Source organism: Protobothrops mucrosquamatus, unplaced genomic scaffold (genome assembly GCF_001527695.2).
Source record: "Protobothrops mucrosquamatus isolate PMUCROS unplaced genomic scaffold, P.Mucros_1.0 scaffold419, whole genome shotgun sequence".
NCBI lineage: Eukaryota > Metazoa > Chordata > Lepidosauria > Squamata > Viperidae > Protobothrops > Protobothrops mucrosquamatus.
Genome location: NW_015386748.1, coordinates 504,470 through 522,936, shown reverse-complemented (window position 1 = coordinate 522,936; position 18,467 = coordinate 504,470). Strand labels below are relative to the sequence as shown.

At 42.3% G+C, this 18,467-nt stretch overlaps 2 protein-coding genes across 2 annotated transcripts; one reads left to right on the top strand and one right to left on the bottom strand.

Moving 5' to 3' along the window:
• Window positions 1-1,074: 1,074 nt before the first annotated feature.
• On the bottom strand, window positions 1,075-6,000 carry SLC25A28 (solute carrier family 25 member 28). The gene is made up of 4 exons (XM_015816268.1): window positions 5,920-6,000; window positions 4,979-5,207; window positions 3,291-3,347; window positions 1,075-2,403 (listed from the first exon to the last, which is right to left on the bottom strand). The coding sequence occupies exons 1-4, from the start codon at window positions 5,983-5,985 to the stop codon at window positions 1,886-1,888; spliced, it is 870 nt and encodes a 289-aa protein (XP_015671754.1). The 5' UTR covers window positions 5,986-6,000; the 3' UTR covers window positions 1,075-1,885.
• A 1,184-nt stretch (window positions 6,001-7,184) lies between these two features.
• Window positions 7,185-18,054, top strand: ENTPD7 (ectonucleoside triphosphate diphosphohydrolase 7). Its single transcript, XM_015816266.1, has 13 exons — window positions 7,185-7,243; window positions 7,415-7,516; window positions 9,338-9,517; window positions 10,859-11,064; window positions 12,163-12,313; window positions 12,779-12,882; window positions 13,217-13,273; window positions 13,558-13,706; window positions 13,792-13,958; window positions 15,043-15,367; window positions 15,451-15,536; window positions 15,694-15,855; window positions 16,826-18,054. The coding sequence occupies exons 2-13, from the start codon at window positions 7,509-7,511 to the stop codon at window positions 17,043-17,045; spliced, it is 1,815 nt and encodes a 604-aa protein (XP_015671752.1). The 5' UTR covers window positions 7,185-7,243; window positions 7,415-7,508; the 3' UTR covers window positions 17,046-18,054.
• Window positions 18,055-18,467: the final 413 nt, after the last annotated feature.

Sequence of the window (18,467 nt, the reverse complement as noted above, 5' to 3'; positions counted from 1 at the left end):
ATGATATTAGCAGGGAATGTGGGTAAATTGTAGATGAGATCAATCATTTCCATTTTTCCTCCTGCCCTCCTAATCTTTCCTAATCTGATCTGGTGTCATCCAGATGTGCTGTGAATGCAATTCCCAGATATCCCAAATGACTATAGAATCATCTTAAGATATGCAGGGACACATGAAACACCATAAAATTAATTCCTATGAGGCTGATACCAAAGCAAAGCAGAAGCTGAGAACAAATGCAAAATGCGTTTTTCTAACAATAGACATTGTTACAGTAAACACGTAGATATCACTGCATGTATTCCCAAGTGGTGACATTTCCTAGGACAAAACTCTCTAGCAAAGGCTAAAAGATAAGTCAGTAGAAGATAAATTAAGATGCAGCAAGGCAGTTATGCATGAACAAAAGGACCCTTCGAAGAGAAAATATTTTACTTCCTACTTTGGTTCAACTTATGGCTCAGAAATGCCCCCCCCCCTACACACATCTATTGATGCATTGCTAGGAATGTAAAGTTGGGATATACTCATCTGAAGCAGACAGAGAGCTATACTATACAAAGATTTATGTTGCATTTTGACAGAACTATTAACATCATACTAAAAAACACGGGCTTAACTGCATTGCTATATTTATTGCCTCTATACAGTCCCCCCCCCTTTGTGAAATGTCAGTTTCGAAGTCCTGAGATGAAGAAGGAAAGCTAATCACAACTCATTCCTAATAAAGACAAATGCATTATCACCATCAAAAGTTCTGTAAAGTTGAAGTTAAGATCGTTAATTTGATAGGCCACTCCATGTTAAATGTTAATAATTACAGAATTACTGTCCCTTCTATTAAATTTGTATTTCTTTGGTGGAGACAGAAAAAGGCCTTGTTACAAATACAAGCTAATTCAGAGCTGCATATTTTATATTGTTAATGGAGAAATATGTTCTACAAGACCACCTGTCCCTGTTGTTCAATTGCAGTTTGGTACACATTTGTGTATATGCATGTGAACAAATTATACAATGCATACATGTATTATATAACTTTATCACAGTGTAATTTTAATATAACACTAACAAGTCAGTTGAAGGATACCACAGTTTAAAGCAGACAGTGTCTCTTTTCACTATTCTCATACATATCGAATGGCAATAGTGGAATGGCAATAGTGCTGAATAGACTGTGCTAGGTGTTGAAAAGTCACAAATGCTTTATGAGTAGCATCCAACAGAGAACATTGGATCTCAATGTACATCATACAACATCCAGCATTATGAAAGTGAATCCTATTTTTCTTCCACCTCTTCAGATGAGAAGATAAAACAATTCCTGTCATACAAATACAATGCATTCATCTTATCTCTAAGAAGGAAAGGCTTGCTGTGACTAATGAACATTGGAATATAACACCATCAGGAAAGCTGCACGTTCCCCACCCTCTTCCATAAAGAAATGCTCAGAATCATCTGGTAAGAAAGAGACAAGGCCTAGGACAATAAAGCAGACTTTATTGGAAGTGCCAAGGGCCACAACAATCAAAGCCTTCCCAAAGAGCATGAGGTCTGAGTGAGTGCTAATAGACAACAGCTTAGCTAACACTTCTTCTGCCTCTACTAACTCCTACCTGCAATCATTTCTGAGAATGCAGGCTATCACCCCAATTTCCAATACGCTTACAGTATTTCCACCCTGGTCTTTATTTGTACCCAATACCTGGGGCATGTTTGTTAGATGATAAGCTAAAAGCAGGTGAAGTTGCTGTTTGCTGTATATTTTCCATTGAGAGAACAACGGGCTGTGCAAAATGCAGCAGCAGGCAAGAGGCGGCATCAGTATTCCAAAGTCTTGCTTGTCATCCGAGTTTGGCACCAGCCAATCCGATAACGCACTTCACTTCCCGGACAACCGTTCCTCCCTTCGCTTTGTTAAGAAGTATTTGAAGAACTCATACACAGACCATGCAATAGCTGTGGAGGGCATCTGGTAAATGACACGTGCCTGAACCCCACGGAAATAGGCAGTTAGCCCGCCCACGCGGTACACCGTCCTGAATGCGTGAGCCATACCTGTGATGTGCCCACTGATGTTGGTATTCAGTGCCAAGGCTTCCTGTGTATTCAGCAATGTTTTGCAAACGTCCAAAGGTGTGGTGGCAGCAGCAGCAATGGCACCTGCACAGGCACCTGCCACCATGTGGGAACTAGGGTTGTACTGTCTGTGGGGGTTGAGGTGCTCCTGTAAGGATTCATATGCCATGAAATGGATAGCCTGAAAGGGGATGTTCATGGTCAGCTGAGTGGTATAGCTTCGGTAGAAAGCTCCTGCCCCTTCATTGCACCACACAGCACGCACACAGTCTGTTACTCGCTGGTATGGAGAATTGTACATCTGCATTCTTTGTTTTACCACTGGAAATGGATGATAACCGCAATTCGGCCATAATGAAAGAGGGGAAAGAAAGAAAGAAAAACTCTAATGAATAAAGAGGTATAAACAGTATGCATTCAGTACACACACACACACACAAACACACATGCACGGACTCTTATGCTTCAGTATTCAATATAGTCCTCACATAAGCCTCAGTACTGGAATATACTATCAATCCAACTGCATAAATTAGCAGACCCAGATGACCACTTTCTAGATTGTGAAAAATATTTAGGACCACTGGAATGAGTTTTGATTTTCCTACAAAAAAAAATGGAACATTGAAGCCACGTTACAATGTAATTTTCATTCACTTGTTCATGTTTATAATAGGGCAAGACCATATGGTTGAGGCAAGCTTTTTCTGCAGTGGCCCCTGCTCCATGGACATCTTATGGCCCCAACTCTGCTAGCCTTTTATAAGGTCCTTGAAATCTAGCTATGCTCCCAAGCCTGGAGTGCTGAATGTGTTAAGGGGTCTGTTTTCTGGCTACATTGTTAACTGGCCAATACCTTGCTCTCGTATATCTTGAATTGGATTTTTAATTTTGTTTGGCTGGTTTTACTATTTTTATTGTTTAAAAAGGTTTTTAAAATTTTTAATCATATTTTCTGAATTGTAAACTGCACAGTCATTGACGATGATGGGCAGACACAGAAATTGAACAAACAAACAAACAATCATGACTCTTCTTTACTTCAGTCAGTGCAATCCATCATTCAAATAAAATTTGTAGTATTTGTAATGATTTGTAATAATTGCTCCGTCTCCCTTTCTTCTCACAAACACTGGAACATTTCTTGGTGATAATAAAAGAATAATTGTCTTCATGAAAGATGGAGCATCCAAGAATAACAGTATTACCTTCTGCTGGATTCATGGCTGCATCGTGAAGCAATGTTGCCACACAGCCTGCTGCACCTGCAAGACAAGAACTGTTAAATATGAAGAAAAGTTGAGATGAGACCCGTGAGAGTCTTAATGAGATCCCAGATTAGGCCATCAAAATATTACATATGTGAAAACAGGGACATACAGTAAGCCATTCCTTCCAAGGCATAAGTAGCTTATGCAGAAGTAAGCCTTAATTTTCAATGAGAACAGCAAAAATAATCAAGATTATGATACAATGTTTCTCCAAATTATTTCCATTTACACACTAGAAAAAAGGAGAAAACAGAATATCTTGCAAACATCTTAGTTAAGATCTTTGTAACATACGAAGCAGACAAAAGCTAAGGATATTCTACTATTAGTAAGCTGTGCTGCATTTATTCTACTATTAGTAAGCTGTGCAGCATTTCAGTTTTGATCTTCCACAAGTGTTTCAGAAAGAGCAAGAGCACAAACATAGCACCTTTCTGCTGTACTTTAAAGTTCCAAGTCCTTCCCCAGTATCCCAGGGGCAGGAAGGAATATAACTCAGGAAAAGGTACAGCTACTTTACATTGCTGCAGGCAAATGCTAATTTCACACTCCTCCCTCTGCAGCATCTTTTGTGTCCTGAATCTGAAGTGTTGTATAAACCTACTATTTACATCCTTCAAACAGTCCTCGACTTATGACCATTCATTGAGTGACCGTTCAAAGTTGCAACAGTGCTGAAAAGGTCTGTCCTTGCTCTCACAACCATCGCACCACCCTCATGTTCATAAAATTGCAATTCAGGCACTTGGCAACCAGCTTACTTTTACTTTTACAACCGATGTCCTACAGTCACATGATAGCTATTTGTAACCTTTTTTGCCAATTTGCAGCAAAAAATGCCTATTCAAAAGAATGAGTTCACACTTATGACCGTGGTATTTGCTTAATGACTGCAGATGTGCTAACAACCATGGTGATTCACCATCATAAAAATGATCATAAAATTGGGTCTGAATCAACTTATGACTGCAACAACTTAAGATGGAAATTCTGGTCCCAACTGTGATCATAAGTCGAGGACTATCTATATTGTCTTTCTCCTAAAGAGTCAACAAGATTCAGGGGATGATGAGTTATGTCTTAGATTTTAGGAGATAGAATACCACAACCAGATGATCAGAGATTAAATAGAAGCTTTAGAAATAAGCTATTCTGAGGAAGCAGATTTGACTAAAGGAATGCAAGAACACCTGTTGCAGCAAGCCTGGAATTCTCCCCATTCAATTAAGTTGCTAAAAAAAGAGGCATTGAGGCAAATACAAGCATATGTATCTGAAGCACACCAGTATGCATGTTTTAAAAAACAAATATATGCAGGCAGAATCACAGTCATTCTTGTACCATATCACTTTCTTACATAAGATACAAAAGCACATGCAAGAAACCTTATTTGCCCATTTTATTCCCTAAATCCCTACAGGCCACATATTGCTCAATGAGACATACTGCTAACATAGTTTGCTGCAAGCAGATCACAGCATTACGAAAGAATGTCCTCAAACATGAGGGTTCAGAGAGTACTAATGCCAGAACAATAAGAATAAATCTGGCATTCTCTCACTCTGAGCCCCAACTGGTACAACTAGAACCCCAGGATGGGGTTAGGAGGCAGGAAGGGATAATACCGTTGGCCACGTGACTATTGCCCCCAGCATGGATAAGGTTGGTAAGTGTCTTTTTCAATTTTTCGTAGCAGGCGAAATACAAGGCATGGGCAGGACCAGCCCCTGTAGCTGTGATGTTCAATCCACGCATAGGTCGCCAGATCCCTTCAGTTCGCACAATCCGCCACAAAGCCTCCAGCACATTCCGGTAACGAGCAGCAGGTTCTGGTTGCAGGCTTTGCATCCTTGTCTGCCAGTGCGGGGATGGGGGGAGGGGGGAGCAGGTTAGATATGTTTAGAGATTTACTCAAATAAGTTCTCCCAGCCAAAACTCTTTCCACCCACTTCCCTTTTTACAAACCTTCAGCGTTTTGAGTCTCTGCTTTAGTTCTGCTGTATGCTTTCTCCCTACTTACATGTGATTTTTGCAGACAATATGATTCAGTGAAAGATGTCTGGAAGTATAATAAACTTCCAAAGAATCACAAAACACCCCCCACCACCACCACCACCACACACACTTTAACATCTCCTCTATACAATGGTTGAGTCCAATCTGTTTTGCCGGCAAAAGCAAGGGGGCTTGTTTGAGATGCAAGAAATAGACCCTACTTCTCGGTCGCTGGTGGCAGTGCTTAATTGTCATCTCAAGTTCGGGACTCAGAAGACTGCACGTTGCCACTTCCGCAAAGGACACAACTACTTGTTGCTCCCTCTTCTTCTTGGCCCAATTCACAATAACCACCCCGAGACGTAACAGCCTTTTGACCTTCTGTCAAACCTCCTTAACGCTTATTTGAACGATCGGGATGGAGCCGAGCGGTTCTCCCCCAACCGGGCGATGTCCAACATCACGGGGCCCTGCGTGATGCTGCTCCAGCCTGAGACCTCCCCTGTCCCTGCTCCCAGCCCGTCCCGCCGCCCCTCTTGAGGCACGAGCGCGGCCCGCCGCCTGTCCTCACCTTGACACAGTCCACCGGGTACATAAGGCTGTGCTCCAGCACCCCAGCCACAGCCCCTGCGAGCATGTGGGTGGAAGCGGCGGAGCCGCGGGGCAGGGCCTCGTAGTCCGGCTCCGGGCCGGTTTCCGTGTCCGTTCCTGTCCCCCCCTTCCCGCCGCCCCCCGAGGGCCACGGCCACACCCAACCCGACCCTCCCCCGCCATCCCCGCCCAGCAGCAAGAGGAGCAGGCGGCCCGGCGCCGCCGCGCCCCGCTGACCGGGCCCGGCCGCGCCGCCTGCCCCCAGCTCCATGGCGCCTCCGTCGAGTCGGTTACGGGATACCCCGCTCGGTCCTGCGGCTCCCGCTCAGTCCATCCCGCCTACTGGCACTGCGGATTGGTGGCGGCCCGCATTCGCGCCGCCTTAGGCCAACGCGAATTGGTCGATTGGCAAAGGCCGGCCTTGAGCCCCGCCTATCAGAAAAAGAGATTTGGCCATGCCTCTTTGACCTTTTGTTCTCGCCTCACGCCATTGGACATCTTCCCGTGGAACGCGCTGTACGTCGAAAAAAGGAAATGGCCATTGGCTACACCGCCTGTCAGGCTGGGAGACAGCCTGGGAAGAAGGGATCGCAGCTTTCTATGGCGCGTGTGGTTTGTTTGGAGAAGCTGGTTGGTTTGATTTTAAAGGTGACGTTGCCGTGGGTAGCGCCTGTGTTTCGGTGGCTCGCGAGGGAGGGAAGGCCGTAGAGCAGGGGTAGGCAACCTTGGCTCTTTTATGACTCGTGGACTTCAACTCCCAGAATTCCTGAGCCAGCTAAGCTGGCTCAGGAATTCTGGGAATTGAAGTCCACGAGTCATAAAAGAGCCAAGGTTGCCTACCCCTGCCGTAGAGTGAGGGGCTCGTTGGGAACTCCGTGGCGTTGCCAGCTTCTAAAATTTCGGCTTGCAGGGAAACCAATCAAGTCGAACTTTTGAAAGAGTCTCCTTTAGGCCCCCGAATTGGGCAATGTCCTCGTGACGTCAGTGCGCGAAACTGGAACACCCGCCCTCAACCCCTGCATTGAACCCAGAGCCGTGACGTTTCCGATACTGCAATTGCTTAACGGCGCTTCGGGATTGCGTGCCGGGAACCGAAAGGTCCCTCCGAATCGCGAGCTGATTGGATACAAGGTCAGGAGGCGGGGCCGTGACCGCCGAACTGCTCAGAAGTAGCCGTACTGGGTCCGCTACGTCACCTGCATCCGAGTCCCCATTGGCTGCCTCTTCCGAGCTCGCTCGCCCTGAGGACGTGGCTGGAAAGCGAGCGGTGCGACAGGTGCTGGACGGAGGAAAGGGCGGCAGCGGTGAGTCCCTCCTGTGGGTGCCGGTGAAGAGGGACATGCCCTGGGAGGGCGGGAGACCCGGGGCCCTCCGGTGTGGAGGCGCGAAGCGGGCCGGTTACTTTGTGGCCCATCTGGGAAGCGGGGTGTCGGGGGCTCACCGGGCTCTCTCTTCCTGGCTTTCTCCTGTATAAGCGCCGGGACTCAGTGGCGGAAAGGGAAGAGAGATGCGACTCCCTTCTGCAGATCGTAGAGGACGCTAACCGAATCTGGACAGTGGGGTGACCATATGGCCAGGTGAGTGACGGGAATGCGAAGCCTCGCCAATAGAGCCTCTTACCGGTGCATTTTCTTCCTTATGGTTGGCCCTTCCTTCTTTCCCGGTTCGAGGTCTGCATCCTCCCCAGACTGCCTGAGGATTGGGATTGAGCCTGTTTAAGAAAAACGGGGGCCTCCCGGCAGCTGCTAGGTTAAGAGTGGGAAATAATCTTATGCCTGACGTTTCAGGCAAAATCTGCTTCTTTTCCCATCCCCTCGGTCTTGTAAACGGCCACAGCACAGTCTGGCTAGCAGCCAGGACAGTCCAAGGATCACACTTGGTGCCAGTTCGGCAGAGAGGGTGACTCTGATTCCCGTGGGTGTGGAAAGTGGGAGACAAGTTTCCTCCTTGTTAGTCAGTTTTGAAAGAGGAAGCTGGCACAGAGGTAGGTTGAGACTTCCCAGAGAAAAAGCCCAAGGAAGAGGATATAATGCGGTATTACAGTGGTTCTCAACCTTTTTAATGCCACGACCCCAACCGGTCGTAAGTCGAGGACTAAACTGGTCGTAAGTCGAGGACTAAACCAGTCGTAAGTCGAGGACTACCCAACCGGTCGTAAGTCGAGGACTTTTCCTGCCCGGGAGCGCCGCGCATGCGTGGTTCCGCCCCCTGCGCCAGCTGAGGCGTAGCTGGCAAGCGACAGAGACGGAGCAGGCCGACCACCAGCTGGCCCAGCCCAAGGGAGGTAAGGCACCCTCCGGAAAAGGGGAAAAAATGGCGGACAAAAAAAATGGCAGACAAAAAAAATGGCGGACAGCCTTGCTTGGCGACCCCGGTGAAATGGTCGATCGACCCCAAACGGGGTCCCGACCCACAGGTTGAGAACCACTGTGGTATTACATAGCTGCATCAAAACAAAATCATTGTCTGCTGGTGGAAATTCTGAAAACCGCTGTCCAGTCCACTGGAGAAAATTGGGCTGAGGGAGGCAGACGTAACTCATTCATTACAGTTGTATGCATAGATGTAAGTCTTAGTACAATCCAAGAGGAGGAATTGCAGTGCAATAATGCACAGGATTGCAGTATAGGTAAAAGCTTTGAAGTCTTGTTCGTTTATTCAAAGGATTTATATCACATATTTCAGCTGGCGGGTTTTAAGTTTTTCTAATAAGTACAAGCCTTCTCTCTCCTCTTGTTTCCAATGAAAGCAATGGTGAAAAAAGAATGTTCAGGTACTAATTCTACCTATTATAAGAATGTTAATCCTCCTTCTGCCATAGCCTGATGGAATGACTCTTGGATGGCAGTTGGGGAGGGCCCAATCCCTGCTAATGACCCTCCAAGGATATCAGAAAGTAGTCCTGTTTTTGTTTTTTTCTGCTTCCATCATGTGGGAGAACAGCTGCCATGAGATCTCTGGATAGTGGGTAAAGAAGCTTCTCAGGGCTGTTGATGGTATAAAAGAACCAGTGCTGCAGACTTTAATGTTCTTATTTACCTGTGAAGCTCATGTGTTCCCAGTTATATTTTATGTTGTCTCCCAACCTTATTGGAAGATTTCCTCCTATTCCAAACTTACAGCTTTGAGCCAAATTGAATTTTTTTTGTGGATATTAGAAACATCTACACTTGGCCTTTTAATACTATAGTCCAGTGTTTCTCAACCTTGGCAAGTTTAAGATATGTGGACTTCAACTTCAAGAACTCCAGATAGCTCACTGGGGAATTCTGGGAATTGAAGTCCATGCATCTTAAACTTGTCAAATTTGAGAAATACTGCTAAAATCATTGTACTTATAAGCAACAGTGGCTGAGACTAGACTCCAGTCTTTGAAAAACTGCCTTTTTTTTTTCCAGGATCAGTTTTTCCTGCCTGTGTCCAGCATCTTGGCACTTCACTGTGCCTTCAGTGAGCCTTTGTCTCCGTCAGCGTTTTGCCCTGGTACTCCTGTTATTTGCAGTCTCTCTTCTACTGATTGTGGCAATTAAAAATCTGTGGCATTGGAAAGCTGATTCCCGGGATTGGCAGTTTGAAAGGTAGGTAAGAGTAGCATTGAGTTGAAATGAGATCTGCTAAGATAAAACAAATAATGCTTTCCAGAGTGGGGATGAGACCTGGAAGCTGCAGATAGGGGCCTAATTCCAAAAGCTGTCTGCAAGCCAAATGTTTTGATGTGTAAAACATTTTATTTATCTATCTGATTTCTATAGATGGCCATCTCAGCAAACGACTCTGGACGGTTCACAATTTAGAATCATACAGTACAATTAAAATATCAAAAACATTTTGAAACAATGAAAACAGTAACCATTTAAACACTAAAAAATTAAAACAATTAAAAATGATAATAAGAATAGAATAGAATAGAATAGAATAGAATAGAGCTGAAAGGGACCTTGGAGGTCTTCTAGTCTAGCCCCCCGTTTAAGCAGGAGAACCTATACCATCTCAATATTGCTCCAATGGAGCACAAATCATCCAGTAAAGAGATATAAAATATATGTCCTAAAACAAATAGTTGTTATATAGAGCATAGAAGGTACTGGATGCTTGTAATCAAATTCTAAAGATATTATGTATGGACAATATAAATTCTAAATTGTAGATTTTACTTTAGATAATAGAGACTGATTTCCTGTAAAAATTAACAAGGGAAGAAAATGATCACAATTTGTGTCATAAAAAATCTTTCTGCCTGATTTTTTCTAATCTTAGCAGGCAGAAAGATTTTAACTTTATTTTAAATGCTGATTGAAGCCTAAAACAAGTTAGAAGAGATTGTAGTGCCTTTCCCCCCCAATCTACATTCTCTTATTGAAAGAAGTTAGCATTTGTTCTCCCTCAGGTGGTGGGAAAGGAGCTGTCTGAACTGAATTCAGCTTGTATTTTCCCACTAGTAAAAGTGATCATGTTCTAATAATGCTGCTTGGGGGGGATTATTGTATTAGTTCTTCAGTTAATAGAATATGGGAAAGAACATCAGTATTAAGAGCCCAAGATATGCGCTGGAAATTGTTTATGAAAGGAGAACAATAGGCTCTGGATGGAATGAAATAGGCTGAAACTGAACCTTAGCAAGGTGGCACTGGTGTTTGCTCATTATGATTCCATTAAATCCCAGTGTAGTCTCTTAGGGGTAGCACTACCTCTAAAGGAACAGCTTGCTAATAAATGCACATAATGAAATAGGCTTTGTTAGCTACATTGTTCAGCTAGCTAGATGGTCCTCTTACAGCTAAGGATTCTCCAATCCCTGAATAACTGTCTTTTGGGGATAACTAGAACCATAGAAAAATCATCTATGAAAAGTCAGCTTGTTTTCTGTGCTTCAAATTTACATATTTTCACACAATGCTAAATCACTTTTCTATTTGCAGGTATTTAGCACGATATCGCGCCTTGGAGGCAACAGACACGAAGAATCCAGCTCTGAGTTACGGGGTGGTTGTTGACTGTGGGAGCAGTGGGTCCCGGGTCTTTGTGTATTATTGGCCACCACACAATGGGAATCCTCATCACTTACTTGACATCCGACAAATGCGAGATCACAGCAGTGAACCTGTGGTCAAGAAGATCAAACCAGGTTTGGAATTTTCTAATCACTTTCTGTTACAATAGGCAGACATCCATGAAAAGCAGGTGGCAGATCCCATAGTTCTCCTTGAGGTGCTGGTGTAAACATCTGTACTTTGGCAAGAGATAATGTTGATGTGACCATGGCTAGTCATTTTTTATCTGTTTTTTAATTCTAACACCTGTACAAACAATTTTTCCCCCACAAATTCTATTCAGTGCAGTGTAAACATTCAGAGCAAGAATATTTTTAGCATAGTTTGTAAATTATATATGTTAATTACACATACTAGATAAAAGTTGGATAAAAACCTCTCCTGTTTTCAAAAAATTCATCTATTTTAATCAATTTAATCTAACTGCTAACTTGAATTTCAACTTTAGATAATGGAATAAAATTTTCCTATTATGATATGGTCTTTTTTCTTCTCAAACAATATATTGTTTCATTATTTTTTAAAAATAGAGATAAACTGGTGAGAGAGGGCATTTATTCAGTGTTAAATGATCCACATACAGCTTCCACGTCTTAAATATTTCTTGAGTAAATTGTACAGTAAATCAATATGCTTAAAACATTGCATTTTTAAAAAAATGCTATTCTTCTTAAAGCCTTATAAATTACATTAATATTTCATATTTTGGGGGGTTTAGTAAAAATGTGTTTAATTTGATATTTGGAGATCCCATCCTCATTAAAATATAAATATAACAAACCTCGTTTTACTTAAGGCTTTTTTTTTAACTAAAATTGGAAAAAAAATCAACTTCATATTTCTTAATCAAATGAAAAGGAACAGAATGGAATAAAAATAGCAGTTTTGGTAGAGCAGATATATTAATACCTGTATTAATATATGAATACCTATAAATGGATAAATGGATAACACCTGCAAATGTATACATTTTAAAAGGATTCGGAAATATAAAAACCTATTGTTTCCATTATTAAGGAGTGAAAAATATTTTTTTTAGATTTGTTCATACTTTAAGAGAGGGTGGTATTAAAAATACTGTTATCTAGACTTCTGTTATAAAGCCATCTGGTATGTCTAAGTTATTTGATCTAGGTAAAGGAGACTAAAGAGCCAACTCTTTTCTTGAATAGGGATTGCTACACTGGCAAAAACTCCAGAGAAGGCTAATGAATATATGAAGCCACTGCTCACTTTTGCTGCTGCCTATGTACCCAAAGTCAAGCACAAAGAGACACCGCTCTACATTATGTGTACAGCAGGCATGAGGCTGTTGCCTGACAAGTGAGTGATCAACAACTTTCTTAGACTTGATCCAGGCCTCCTTGGGGGCTTAAAAGAAGGAAGTACTGGGCTCTTAGACAGGGAGTGAAAAGGGAAGATTTCTCAAAGTGCAGAACTCTTGTATGGCAAACATTTAGTAAGGTTTTAGCTATTCCTTTTTTTTTTCAATTTTGCCCACTATAAAGCAACTCTGTTTTCTTCATTTAACTATAGTCAGTGGAACTCCATTTCCACCACTACCCTGACCCAATTTCTTTGTGGCTCTATATTAAACCTCAAAGGTTTGCAAATTTAGAATTGAAAATTCTTCCAATAGAAAAAGATTGGATTCTTGGCCCAAGGAGTAAAGAGATAGGTTTTCGAATTGATGGGGCAGCCTGCTATGCTCTCTGGAAAGGTAAACAGAGCAGGGTGGGTAAATGTCTTAGGAGGAGATATTTCTCATTTGCTTATGGATCTTTGCAGGCAGCAGGAGGCCATCCTGGAGGACTTGGTGAGGGACTTACCTTTGGATTATGACTTCCTCTTCTCGGAATCTCAGGCAGAAGTAATTTCAGGGAAACAAGAAGGTGCGGATCCGAGTTTAATTTCTTTATGTTTCAGAGTGATCCAATATAAAGGACAGACTGAAATGTATGTAGTGAAACCAGATTTGGCTGGAATTGGTAGGTGGATTTGGTCTTGGCGAATTGCTTTCTGGCCCAGTGTGGACTGTTTTGTGACTTGCATTGTTTTGGGGGGGGTCTATGGATAGTTGAGGTCAGCATCCTACTCTACCTGCTATTGATATACCTATAAGGGGGTTCCTTTTTTTTAAGCCTTACAGAAATGGTGTTGGAGCACCAAAGCTTCTCTGCTTCTTCAGTGGGTCTGATGTTGCATTTTGTGTTCTTTCTCTTGCAGGTGTCTATGCTTGGATAGGCATCAACTTCGTCCTAGGCAGATTTGATCATGCGGAAGGTGAGATTTATAGAAAGGTTTGTTGAAATATGGGGCCCAGTGAGTGGATGGCTGCTTTCTCATTGGCACATGAAGGAGGGAATTCTATGCAGTTTTTCATTCCAAGCATCAGCAAGGAATTGATGTCCTATCTCATTATTCCTTTTCGTCTCCTCAATAGAACAGGAACAGAAATAAAGTGAAAAAGGCATAAACTCCTTTCCCCTTTCTCTCCCCCTGTTTTTTTTTTTTTCTACAATTAGTAATTTATTCTCTCTCTCTTCTCTCCTCTATCTGGGCTACAGAGGAAGATGCAGTGATTTCTGTGACCCTGTCAGGTCAAGAAGAGCCCATGCTCCGAAAAAGAACAGTTGGTATCCTCGACATGGGAGGTGCTTCCCTTCAAATAGCCTATGAGGTGCCAAGCTCAACCTTCTTTTCTTCCCCACAGCAGGTACATCATGACTAGGGAGGGTTTGAAATGGGGGGAGGGGGGCTCAACTAGGTTTAGCTTTTTACCACTTTTCTTTCCTTTCTAGGAGGAAGCTGCCAAAAGCTTTCTTGCGGACTTCAACTTGGGATGTGATGTGCAACACACAAATCATGTGTATCGGGTCTATGTCAATACTTTTTTGGGCTTTGGAGGCAACTTTGCTCGGCAACGATATGAAGAACTGGTGCTGAATCAGACAATCGTTCGCAACAGGTACCCTGCCCTTGTGCTGCTGAGCCTGAAACCAGTTTCCTGGGCAATTCTTATTCATAATAAGGTTTCCCAGGGCTAACAGTTGCACTTTCTGTTCCCCACACCAAGGAAAGCCCAAATTAGGGTTGAGGAACTACATGGGGTCAATGAAGAGAAGGTGGAAACTGCACAGAATCCAATTATATACGAAGAAAAAGGGGCCTTTGGCATGGAGGATAATATTTAATCAGAGGGCCCATTCTGTCTTTCTCTGTAAAGTCAAAAATTTTAAACATTATTACTGCCCTATATTTTCTTGTTGAACAATTCCCCCTTTTCCTGCTACGCTATTCCAAATGAGTTGTTCATCAAAATTGGAATTGGAGATCGCAGGAATGATTGAAAAGAATTCAGAGTATTTGATATAGAAAAAGTAAATTGAGGAGTGCCCTTTTGGCATATGTTTCTCTAAGATTTCATGACTAAATCTTGCTACATTTTAAAAAGCACCCTGCAAATCCATCCAATCTTCTAGGCCAGGGAAGTTTGTAGAAAAGTCTTTAATACAAAAATCACAATATATGGTTTATGTATAGTAATGGCATATGCCAAAAATCAGTCCATATCGTTCTTTAAGGATCTGATCTTTGCTGTTTCTGTCTTAGCCAGTTAACAATAATTGACTGATTGAATGTGTTTCTGTACGACTGAACTTAAAATCGTGACTCCCAGTGGTTTATATCAAAATATAAAAACCAATGAAAATCCCAAACAATCCCATTGTGCTGAAAAGCAAGGCAGCTCTGAAGATAGTACTCCTATTGCTGCCACAGATGATTATGTCTCTGAAAGTCAGCCTATATGCTGTGATTGATTGTTATAGTTTCAAGTCTTAAGTTTCAGGTACCTGTTAATAAGATGTGTGTGTCTGTGTCTGTGTCTCTGTGTTTATTTGTTTTAGGGAAACTCTGGGAAGTAATGAACTAGGTATTTGAATGAGGGCAAGGGAAAAGTTGGCATTCTGACTTAGTTGATGCCATGAATTGGGAATGCTGTCTTAATTTTTACAGATGTATTTATTTATTCATTCATTCATTTATTGTAGGTTGCGCAGTGTACAGATAGGCATGAATCCTGAAGTGCCAGTCTTAGACCCATGCCTGCCAATGGGACTAGAGGATGTTGTGGATAAAGGTGGGCAGGCAATGCATGTCAAGGGTCAAGGTAATTGGAGGAGCTGTGCAGAACAACTGCGCCCCCTGTTGGCTGGAGACAACAGTAGTGGAAGTTCTTTGAGTAATTCCTATCAGGCATCTATTGATTTTACGAACAGTGAATTCTACGGGTTCTCAGAATTCTACTACTGCACTGATGACGTGCTACGTCTAGGAGGACCTTATCAAAGCAGTGCATTCACACGTGCTGCCCAAGTGAGTATGACTTTTGCCTTGATAATATTCTGTGTGTCTTTTATTTTTTTACACTAATCTCCCTTTGCTTTACTACCTTCCAGGATTATTGTAGCCTGAGCTGGTCAGTATTGCTACAGAGATTCCAAGACAAGCTTTACTCACCACATGCAGACCTCCACCGTGTTAAGTAAGGAGCCATTCTTGCCTCTTACAGGAGAACTGGGGGTAGAAGATGTATTGAATCCACAATCCTATTTTGCAGTGATGGGATAAGAGCTTTAGAAATCACTAAGATAAGTCCCAGTTCTGCATTTTGTAAATGAAACTGTATGTTCTGTTTGCAGGTACCAATGCTTCAAGTCAGCTTGGATGCACCAGGTTCTGCATGAAGGATTCCATTTCCCCAAAGATTACTCTAGCTTGCGAACAGTGCAGTTGTTATATGACCGAGAAGTGCAATGGACATTGGGAGCCATTCTTTATAAAACCCGCTTTTTACCTCTCAGGTATTATGTTATTTCCCTAATTTTTCTCTAGGAGTCAAGTCATCTTGGGAACTCGCAACGTCAGACTTTTGGAAGACGTTTCTCCCAAAAAAATTGGTCTTCCAGGATTGTGGCCTTCAGACATTGCATTTTGCAACAGTCTGTACATCGTCATGCTCAGTCTAATGTTGTAGAATTTTTTTAAGCTGAAAGTTAAGGCATTTTTTTTACAGAAAATATGAAATTAGAGCCCAAACCCTGTAGAATGTGTTGATTTTTTTTTAAAAAAGAGGAAAGATGCAATGCACTCTACACAAATCTGATTTATAAGAGTAAAATTACTAAATATTAGGGGATATTTCCCTTCCATTCATAAATTGTTTGTGGGATTTGAACTAACACAAGCCAAATCGTTAGGTATCTAGAACTTAAATTTTCTTCCTGCATTTGAAGGTTTATTTGCCTTCCATTTTTGGTAGCTGAAGTTCTGTCACTTGACTTTCAGAGCAAACCAGGATATATAAACTGATGTGAAGGTTAGGTAGAAGTGTAATTTTCTCCCACTGAATGAGTCCCTAAAGTGTTCAAGTCTCTGGGAAGGGCAGGTGATGCAATATATGGAAGTATCCAGAAAGGGAGCTTTAACACAAGAAAGATGAGTGGGAGCTCTATGTCACAGTCCCTGCACCTTTGACGAAATAAAAGGCACTATAAGTAAATAGTGTCAAAATTCCCATTAAACAATATCGCACAGTAGCAGGTACAGGGTAATGTATGATGAAAGAAACTATTAAGACTCAGTTTTAAATCCCTACTTAGTTATAAAACATATGAGAAGACTTTGGGCCAGTTGCTTCCTGACCTCTCTCAAGGCTATTGTAATGATAAAATTGGGGGGGGGGGCAAGGTTTACATATACCATTCTAAGCATTAGGGAGAATGTGATATACAATAAATGTGTGTAACAGTACCCAATTTCTGTTCTGTTCAGGGACATCCAACGGGAGAGCTTCCATCAGTCGCACAGCTCTTGGTTCCATCTTTCCTTTGTCTACTATCTGTTCTTTGGATGTATTCTTGTGGTGACGCTTGCAATTGGGCTCTACCTCTTCCGTCTGCGCCGTATCCACCAGCCGCCATTGCAGTCAGCACCCCTTGATCTGCTGTGGCTAGAAGTTGTACCACTGCCAGCCCAGGAAGAAGGCTCCTGACAAAAGAATGCTATCAGGACGATCTCAGTGACTGTCCAGTGTTTCCTTATTGGCACTGGTTTTTAACAGACCAAAAGCTGTGATTCCCCTTTTTCCCCCCAGTCCAGAATACTGTAGCACTCCTCATTAGCCTCAGAGTGGCTGCTCAATAATACTCTACCCCAAGGGCCTTGGCTGCCAGGGGACTTCAGATTGTGTCTGAAGTTCTTAGCTGGGGTAGGACAATCACGTTGCAGGTATTACAGGGCAAGGACCAAAGGTTCGCTTCCATCCCTATTGGAGTTGGAAACAGTATCAATGCAAATGACCAAAGAAAACTACTCAGGAAAAGGTGGGTGAGAGAACTTTCCATGGGAGATTTGCAGGACCAAGCAGCTTTTCTGAGGGATCTTCTGCAAAGGAAAGTGAAGAGCTCATACTGGTGCTTGGCCTCTGTTTCGAAAAGAGGCTTCTTGTACCAGTGGCTGAGAGAGGACAATGTTTGAAAATGGACGATCCATTGGACAAAAAGCCCACTCTTTCAAAACAAGAAGAAAAAGAAGCTATAATTGGCTGCTACTTTCTGCCTTCTTTTTCCACTTGTGGTTTTCGAGGAACTGAATTTTGCTCATATAGAGCATGGAGATTTTGTCAGATTTCCTATTACATACATGATGAAGGTTGGCTCATTGTTGATGCTCCTTCCTTGGGCACTTCATCTATTTCTAGTATTGCAGAAAACTATTTTGAAATACAAAACCATTCTGGATAACTGTCTAAATCAACGGTGGGCTACATTTCATAATGTATTTGTTTGAATACTTGAAATCCAGTTAACTGTAGCAATAAATTATATTGAGCTACCTAATCAGAGTTTCTTGAAACCATCTTTGATGTTTCTTTTTCATAGCCCAAGGGGCTACACAAGCCATTATTCCTCATGTGCCTTTCTACCTGGTTGAAGATCTAAAGGGAAAAAATACTTTTTAAAAAAATGTTGGAATGCTTGCGCAGAATAAACTCTTGCATTTCTACTTTTGGAAGGGAGAGTCATTTATTGGCTTCAATCTTATTTAATTTATACCCTGCCTTTATTATTCTTATAAATAACTCAAGGCAATGAAGACATATTACTCCTTTCTCCTATTTTCCCCACAATAACAACCCTTTAAAGTGATTTCAAGGGAGAGAGAGTGAGTCACCCAAAGTCACCCAGTCAGCTTTCATGTCTAAGGCAAGGCTAAATTCATAAGAGTCCTGGCTTCTACTCTAGTGCTTTAACCAGACTAAACTGGCTCTCAGTCATCTGGGTAGGTAGACTGAAATCATAATTGGCAACAAAATCTCCCAAAATTTGATTTTGGTAAAGCTGTTCTTTAAAATGATACAAGTGATATCAGCAGTTTCATTGTAGATAAACTCTCCCAAGCCTGACAATAGGAC